At 45.2% G+C, this 9,491-nt stretch overlaps 1 protein-coding gene across 1 annotated transcript; it reads left to right on the forward strand.

Moving 5' to 3' along the window:
* Positions 1-709: 709 nt before the first annotated feature.
* On the forward strand, positions 710-5,895 carry LOC146723476 (uncharacterized). Its single transcript, XM_085481879.1, is given in 5 exon segments — positions 710-2,123; positions 2,265-2,834; positions 2,924-4,310; positions 4,422-4,509; positions 5,101-5,895. Coding segments are annotated over 5 exon segments (4,254 nt in total).
* Positions 5,896-9,491: the final 3,596 nt, after the last annotated feature.

The following is a 9,491-nucleotide window of genomic DNA, read 5'->3' on the forward strand; positions in this document are numbered from 1 at the left end:
TTTGTTTAAAAACGCCCTAGCGCAAGTCGAATTTAGGCAAAATTACCGCGGATTATTTTTGCCAATCGCTACACCACGCGTATACAGTCCAAAGCGCCTATAGCAAGCGCTAATAGGAGAACTGTAAACAACAACAGTCTTTCTACGAAAAATAATACGCTAATGTCCTTCGAGATAATTCTAAAATAATAACATGTTATTCTAAAAGCATCTAGAATCCTCTCGAAAAACGTTGCTATAAAAGGGCACCCCGAGATCGACCGGCATATAATCGCTCTTAGAATTAGACGCTTAGAATCTGTCGCAAGTGCAAGTACGATTTCGGCGCGTTTTTGACTTTACGTAGCTCGCGTTTAGCCAGCAATTAACGCAACGCCTTCTCCGTAGCTCGCGGATGCACGTATTAAACCACGGTTTATTTAACCAGTGTAAATAGCCTGTAAATAGTGTCCGTCTTAAATATACATTGTATGTGCCTAAAAATCGACTCTCTAATTAATCGCTATTTCGAAAGCGTCCCTTTCCTTGTCGCGCACTTCTCTCTTGAAAATTATCGCTCGCGTTTTCGCTCTGCTATCGAACATTTATGGTCCTTTGAGCCGGATTCTTAGCCGGTCACCGCGACGTAAGTGAGTGGATTGAGTAACTGAGTGTGATTCTGTGCTATCCGGAGAGACAAGTGAGCCGCCGCTAGTGACCTGAAAGGAAAATGGAAGCGTTAATTCTTTCGCAGCATGAGTTGTCGCAACGGGTTGCTCGCACGTACGACAACATGAAAAAGTCCGGTATCACCAAGATTAATAAAGGGCTTGTAGCTACCACGCTCAAGCTTCTCGACGAGAAATGGGCTAAAATTCAGGATCAGCACAGTCTGCTGAAGACGGAATATTGGAGCGAGGTCAAGAAAAACGATTACATCGTTAAGGATTTTATGGGTCAGGTCGAGGACATATACACTGTTCAGCGCGCCAGTATCCTCGAGCTAGAGGAAGCACTGTCGAAGAAGACCTTGTCCTCGGTGTCCGCCGAGAGCGAGTTTCGGACGGCTCCTCGCACCACGCTACCGCGCATCCAGCTCCCTCAGTTTTCGGGTCGGTATGAAGAGTGGCCCTCGTTTCGCGATTTATTCCATTCCATCATCGGGAAGGACGCCTCCGTAACTCCTGTGGAAAAATTGCACTATCTTAAGTCCTGTTTATAAGGAGAAGCTGAGATGTTAGTGCGAAGCTTGCCGACGACGGACGAGAACTTTAATCGTGCCTGGAAAACGCTCACGGATTATAACAAAAATCGACGACTTCTTGTGCGCTCGTACATCTCCAAGTTTACGGCCTTGAGTAAATTAAAGGGTGAGTCTGCTAACGACTTACGCAAAGTATATCACGGAGTAAAAAATACCGTCAATTCACTCGAAAGTATCGGCCGACCGATCACTACCGGTGAGGATCTGTTCGTGTACCTCGTCGTTGAACTGCTCGATTCACGATCGCGGCGCGAATGGGAAAGTTTGATATGCGCAACGACGGAGCCACCGCCATACGCTAAGCTGGAGCAGTTTTTGGAAAGACGATTGCACACCCTGGAGTCTCTCCAGCCATTGAAACCGGAAGTCAGTTCGTCGAAGACGAGCCCCAGTGATGCTCGCCAAACACGCTCATTGCACGTGCGCAAGCAAGAGAGCAAACGCGGCCGCTGCTCGTTGTGCCGTAAAGATTACTATATCATGCTGTGTGACGTCTACCGTGGAAAACCGGCTACCGAACGAAAGCAGCATATAGACGAGAATAATATGTGCCTGAACTGTCTCGGGAAGCACAAAGTGAGTGAGTGTTTGTCGCAGAAAACTTGTTCGGTGTGCCGCGAACGTCATCACACGTCACTTCATGATGCGTGCAAACCAAGTGTCGTAGCCACTACATCGCATCTTGCGTATCAGCCGTCCAAGGCTCCCGTAGCCGCGATACTTGCCACCGCTCGCGTTCGTGTAGCTGACCGTCACGGAGTCATGCACACTGCTCGCGCTCTAATTGATCCGGGCTCGGAGTCGTCCCTGGTAGCGGAATCTCTCGCGCAGCGTCTTCGACTCCCGCGCTTGTCTGCCTCCGTTGCGATCTACGGCGTAGGTGATAAACAAACTAGCCTCTCTCGAGGGCAAATTTTACTTAAACTCACCTCACTGAAAAGAGATTCAACTATGATCGTCAACGCCCTGGTACTTTCTCGCCTCACGTCGTATGACGGCGCGGCTCGGGCTGATTGAAAAGGCTGGCCTCATATACGTGGTCTGGAGCTAGCTGATCCGAACTTCCTTGACTCGGATCCGATTGAGATTCTGCTAGGTGTCGGCATCCACACGGTTATTCTTCAAGAGGGAATTCGTAAGGGCGGACCTCAAGAACCTATGGCACAGCCGACGTCACTAGGTTGGATTCTGTCAGGGGTAACTGGTACCACAGTTGATAGAAACCGAGCTACAACTCACCTGTGCTATCTCGAGGATGACTTACCCACTCTTGTTGGTCGATTCTGGCACCAGGAGGAGTTGCCTTCCGCGACAAGCTCTCTTGCTCCGGAGGAACTCGAATGCGAGGAGTTCTTCAAAAGGACTCACACTCGAACGGCCGAGGGAAGATACATCGTGCGTCTCCCCGTGATCCCTCCTCTGCCTAACTTCTCTCCAACGCGGCGCGCTGCATTACGCGCCTTGACAGGGATGGAACGGCGCTTCTCACGAGACACTCGTCTGAAAGGCCTATACAGAGAATTTATGGGAACGTATGAAGAGCTTGGCCATATGACTCTACTGGATGGAGCAGCAGGCGGGGGGGAAGCGAGTGAGTTACCTTCCTCATCACGGCGTGATGCGAGAATCCAGCTCAACAACGAAGTTGCGAGTCGTGTTCAACGGCTCTAACGACTCCAGCGGGCGAGTCGCTAAATCGGCATCTCATGGTGGGACCCAATCTACTGCCGCCCCTCGCGGACATCTTACTACGCTGGCGGCGACACGCGTACGTCCTCGCATCGGATGTGGAAAAAATGTACAGGCAGATCCTGGTCCATCCGGACGACCGCGATCTGCAAAGAATACTATGGCGATCTAACGACCAAGAGATTCACCGGGAGTACAGACTGAACACGGTGACTTACGGTCTATCCTGTGCACCGTTCCTGGCCATGCGTACTCTTTGCCAGCTGGCAGATGACGAAGAAGAGCGCTTTCCTCAGGGAGCGGTCGGGCTGCGAGAGGACGTGTACATGGACGACGTCCTCACCGGAGCTGACACCTTGGACGAAGCAAAGAAATTGCAACGGCAGCTGGCCGAGCTGTGCATGGCGGGCGGGTTCCCGTTGCGTAAGTGGGCCGCCAATGATGAAGACTTACTCGTCAACGTCCCCGTGGAGCATCGGATGCAACGCGAACCTCGGGCATGGCGACCTCAGGAAACACACCCTACTCTAGGATTGCAGTGGCACCCAGGCACGGACAGCTTCTCGTTCGCTACGCGGACAGTGGCTGTGGAAGTCTTCACAAAGCGATCGGTACTGTCGCTCACAGCGCGGCTGTTCGATCCGCTCGGCTGGTTGGCTCCTACTGGTAGTCCGAGCCAAGATTGCCTTTCAGTCAACCTGGCTCAAAGGAGTCGACTGGGACTCTCCTCTCGACGACGCGTCAGCCAAGCAATGGCGGGAATATCAAGCGGAGCTTCCGCAACTCGAGCGAATTCGAATTCCTCGGCGACTGACGCGGGATGTCTCTTGGAGCGACTGTGGAGATTCATGGGTTCGCGGATGCCTCCGAACGCGCATACGCTGCTGTCCTGTACCTGCGAACAAGGACAAACTAGTGAATGGCAGTCGATCCTCATCGCTGCCAAAACTAAGGTTGCGCCAATAAAGCCCATAACCTTACCTCGGTTGGAGCTCTGCGCCGCTACCTTGCTGGCTCGATTTGCCGCACATATCCTGGTCGACTCTGGATTTGGAAAGATCTCCTCTACATCTCTGGTCGGATTCGACGGTCGCTCTGGGGTGGATTCGTGGACATCCGACGCGCTGGAAGACATACGTAGCCAATCGGGTAGCCGAAATCCAGACGACGGTCCCAGACGCTTTGTGGCTGCACGTCCCAGGCAAGGACAACCCAGCAGACTGCGCATCTCGCGGGCTTTTACCGAGCGACCTAGTAAACCACGCTCTCTGGTAGCAAGGTCCCACCGTGGCTTCAAACGGAGCGCTCTTCATGGCCATCCACATCTGAGATCATCTGCGATGAGAATCTACCAGAGGAGAAAGCAAAGGTCAATGCGGTGAGAGTCGGGCCGTTTCGAGTGGAGGAAGCCGAAGAACTGCTTACGGTTCTCGTCACTCCATCGACTGTTACGCGTATCGGCATGGTGCTTACGGTGGCTACGTCACAGAGGCGCTCCGGATCCTACTGCTTCAAAGTCCAATCCCAGCCTCTACGAAGATGCCCTGTCAGTAGAAGAAATAGAGGCCGCTCGCACAGTGTGGATCCGCCTGACGCAGGCTGCAAATTACAAAGGGGAGTTAGAAACAATAAAGCAAGGCCGCGCCCTATCTAAATCTAATCCACTTACCCGTTTGAGTCTTTTTTTTGATTCTCAGGGCATTCCTCCGGGTGGGCGGACGAATTGAAGCACTCTATCCTCAGCTACGACGAGCGGCATCCAATCATCCTGCCGGGGGGCTCGCATTTCACTCAGCTCATCGTCACGGCTTGTCACCGACGAGTTCTTCACGGGGGAGTCCAGGCGACCTTAGCGTTAACCCGGCAGAATTACTGGATTCCTCGAGGACGAGCTGTAGTCAAACAGCTTATCTTCCGATGTGTGACGTGCGTGCGATGGCGGGCGGCGATTCCACAACAATTGATGGGCAGTCTTCCGCGAGATCGAGTCACTCCGTCCCGGCCGTTTCTGCACACCGGAGTCGACTACGCCGGCCCGATTCACTTGAGGACAACGAAAGGGCGAGGACATCGAGCGTACAAGGCGTTCATCGCGGCCTTCATTTGCCTCGCCACGCGAGCGGTCCATTTGGAAGTCGTCTCTGACTACACCGCCGAGGCGTTCATAGCTGCTTTGCGGCGATTTCACCGCTAGAAGAGGCATCTGCCGCACGATTCGGAGCGATTGCGGCACGAACTTTGTTGGAGCCGACGCTCAGCTTCGAGCTCTCTTTGCGGCCAGCAGCAACGAAGGCCGTCAAATAGTCAGTAGTCTTGCCGGCGAGGGCATCCAGTGGCTGTTTAACCCGCCGGCCGCACCACATTTTGGAGGCATCTGGGAAGCAGCCGTCAAATCCCTCAAACATCATCTTCGCCGAGTCCTGGGAGAAGCTACGCTGACGTTTGAAGAAATGGCTACTCTCCTCGCACAGATCGAGGCGTGCCTCAACTCCCGACCGTTGCAGGCACTATCGGACGACCCTGAGGATCTAGCCGCACTCACGCCGGGGCATTTTCTGATCGGCTCCTCGCTAACTGCACTGCCGGAACCCTCACTGATTGATCGGCCAGCGAACCGCCTGAGCCGCTGGCAAGCCTTGCAGAAAATGAGGGATCACTTCTGGGAACGCTGGTCCCAGGAATATTTCCATACGCTCGCTCATCGTCCGAAATGGCTAAAGGCGGACTCCGACTTCAACGTGGGGCGCCTCTGTCTGATCCGGTCCGAGAACGTACCGCCGACGAGATGGCCACTAGCTCGAATCATCCGCGCACATCCTGGAGAGGAAGGAAGAATTCGGGTCGTCACAGTAAAGACGGCGGCGACGGAGCTCACTCGACCCGTCGTCAAACTCGTCCTGCTTCCCGTTAGTGGCGACGATGCACTCGAGGGCCCGTCGGATCACGAAGGCACTGCCACTTAGTTTTTTAGTTTTTTTTTTTTAATCATGTAATTCCTGCAAAGAAAAAGGGAAATAGGCTCAAGTACTTCTGTATAATAAGCGCATTGGCATCGATGAAAAATAATAGTGTAGATAGGCTCCTTTCATCCACCGATTCTCAGCTAAAGTATCACCTGTCAATTATACATGCCAAATTATTTGACTTGTCAGGTTAGAACCGTCCGACAGCAAACCGATACTCACTGGCGTGCACTGAAAATATTGTACATCTGCGACGACACTTTGGCCCAATCTTCACTTCACCGCACACGCACTTGATTTTTCTCACGATCACTTTCACAGTAAAACACCGAAATATTAATCGATAGAATATCGCGCTGCGTAGCGTACTCGTATCACTCGTATGTACACGTGCGTCTTCACGTGGTCGAAGCGTGATCGAGCATCAATTAGCTGAGCGCAGTAGCGTAGCGAGTCAGCGGTAGCGCCCCAGCAGCGAATTCGCCGAAAGTTTCGAGCGAAGGCGGGCGGAATGTTTAAAAACGCCCTAGCGCAAGTCGAATTTAGGCAAAATTACCGCGGATTATTTTTGCCAATCGCTACACCACGCGTATACAGTCCAAAGCGCCTATAGCAAGCGCTAATAGGAGAACTGTAAACAACAACAGTCTTTCTACGAAAAATAATACGCTAATGTCCTTCGAGATAATTCTAAAATAATAACATGTTATTCTAAAAGCATCTAGAATCCTCTCGAAAAACGTTGCTATAAAAGGGCACCCCAGATCGACCGGGATATAGTCGCTCTCGGAATTAGACGCATATCTGTCGCAAGTAGCACGTACGATTTCGGCGCGTTTTTGACTTTACGTAGCTCGCGTTTAGCCAGCAATTAACGCAACGCCTTCTCCGTAGCTCGCGGATGCACGTATTAAACCACGGTTTATTTAACCAGTGTAAATAGCCTGTAAATAGTGTCCGTCTTAAATATACATTGTATGTGCCTAAAAATCGACTCTCTAATTAATCGCTATTTCGAAAGCGTCCCTTTCCTTGTCGCGCACTTCTCTCTTGAAAATTATCGCTCGCGTTTTCGCTCTGCTATCGAACAAAATTTGATATATTTAATATAACACATTTTAACATAAAATATAAGATATCTTGTAAAATATTTATTTTTCGATAATCTTATCCTAATATTTTTATGCACAGAATAATGAGACAAATCAATTTGTGTAAAGAAAAAGCATGATTGTTTGTAACAAAAAATATGTAGTTTGCAATTAATGTACTTTTTATTATAAACAAACATATGTTTATTTGCACCAATTGATTCATCTCATTATTCTGTGTAAAAGTAGTGAGGTAAGATTATCGAAAAATAAATATTATACGAGATATTTTATATTTTATGTCAAAATATGTCAATTTAAGATATCAAATATCCCATAAACAATACAATTTTCACCATGATATCTTTGTAACTTTTTTTTTACAATATTACAAGAAATCCATTTACCTAAAACAATTAAGATAGTTCCGTTTTAAAAAGTGGCTGCTAATTTTTATATGACCTCGACAACACAATCCAAAGTCAAACCAATGTTATTTTCTTATATTTTCCATTGAACTTTAAAATTTTTATTTGAAATATTTTTAGTACTTTTTATTTATCAAGATATCTTAATTTAGCCCCTAAAAAATTTTTTAGTTTTGATTTTAGAAAAAAATGTTTCAAACAAAGCTTCATGATTTCTAGAGAGAAAGAGGATGCCGTTATCAATTCAATCGTAGATAGCGTCACTTTCGAGATTTCTTTGATAAAACTATTTTTTTAAACGAAACTACTTAAATTTTTTAAATTGTATTGTTTATAAAATATTTGATATACACTACTAAAAAAAAATAGGAAACACTTTCGAGACACCAAAAAATTGGCTATTTTCACATGGCTGTAACTCGGCGAAAAATCATCGCAGAGAAAAAATAAAAAAACATTTTGAAGCTTGAAGTTTCAACATTAACGCTGTGTCGACAAATTTTTGAAGTTCTTTTAACTTCCTTGTCTTAGGCAGTAAAAAAGCACACCTTGTTCCTTAAAATTTCGTATTTTTGACACTTTGTAGCTAGATAAAATAATTTTTCTCGAACAATTCAAGTGAAGTTTTATAAACTACAACATTTTGCCTACAAAATGTTTTTTTTTTTTAATTTCTCTACAATTTTTTTTGATCGAGTTACGCGACTTGAAGCTAAACTTGCATTTTTACAAATTAATATCCGTTCTCCGTGAAAAAATTATCGTAGACAAATGATTGAAAAAGCATTTTAAAGCTCGAAGTTTGAGCTTTAATATGCTATTAATGGTTTTCAAAAATTTTCTCAATTTCTCAGTGCTATGCCCCAAAAAGAATACACTGTTTTTCCTTAAAATTACGTTATTTTTGATAGCTTTTGAAAAAAGTTTTTTCAAAGTCTTGTAACTCGGTCAAAAAACATCGTAGGAAAATTAAAAAAAAACATTTTGTTGAGAAAATGTCATACTTTATGATACTTTATGATTGACTTGTATTACATTTGTCGAAACAAAATTTTTTTATCGAGCTACAGGCTATCAAAAATAACGTAATTTTAAGGAAAAACAGTATATCCTTTTGGGGGCATAGCACTAAAAAATTTAGAAAATTTTTGAAAATCATTGATATCATGTTAAAACTCAAACTTCGAGCTTTAAAATGCTTTTTTAATCATTTGTCTACGATGATTTTTCACGGATTACGGATATTAATTTGTAAAAATACAGATTTAGCTTCAAAGTCGCGTAACTCGGTTAAAAAAAAATCGTAGAGAAATTTTAAAAAAAGCATTTTGTAGGCAAAATATTGTAGTTTATGAAGCTTTACTTGAATTGTTCGATAAAAATTCTTTTATCCAACTGCAAAGTGTAAAAAATACGAAATTTTAAGGAACAAAACAAGGAGTGCTTTTTTACTGCCTAAGACAAGGAAGTTAAAAAAACTTCGAAAATCTGTCGACATAGCGTTAAAGTTAAAACTTCAAGCTTCAAAATGCTTTTTTTATTTTTTCTCTGCGATGATTTTTCGCGGAGTTACAGCCATTTGAAGATAGCCTGTTTTTTGGTATCTCGAAAGTGTTCCCTATTTTTTTTTTTAGTAGTGTATCTTGATATAAAATATAGAATATAGTGTATAGAATAATGAGGTGAATCAATTAGGGCAAAGAAAACGCTTGGTAGTTTTTAATGAAAAATGTGTTATTTGTAATGTACTTTTGTTGAGGGGGGGTTTTGGTTTAAAAAATTGGTCTTATTAAAGAAATCTCGAAAATGGCGTTATCTACGATTGCACTGACAACGACATTCCTTTTCCCCCTCGAAATCATGAAACTTTTGTTTGAAACATATTTTTCTAAAATTAAAAATAAAAAAGTTTTTGGGGAGTTAAATTAAAATGAGATACCTTGTTGTTATAATATACACTACTGAATAATATACATACCTTTCTTTTTTTCTTTTCCTTTCTTTCTTCTTTTTTTCTCTTTTTATCTTTCTTTTTTTATATTTATTTTTTTTATCATACAGCTTCTTGATATTTATT

This window comes from Nylanderia fulva, unplaced genomic scaffold (assembly GCF_048542155.1).
Source record: "Nylanderia fulva isolate GAGA-0341 unplaced genomic scaffold, ASM4854215v1 Scaffold194, whole genome shotgun sequence".
NCBI lineage: Eukaryota > Metazoa > Arthropoda > Insecta > Hymenoptera > Formicidae > Nylanderia > Nylanderia fulva.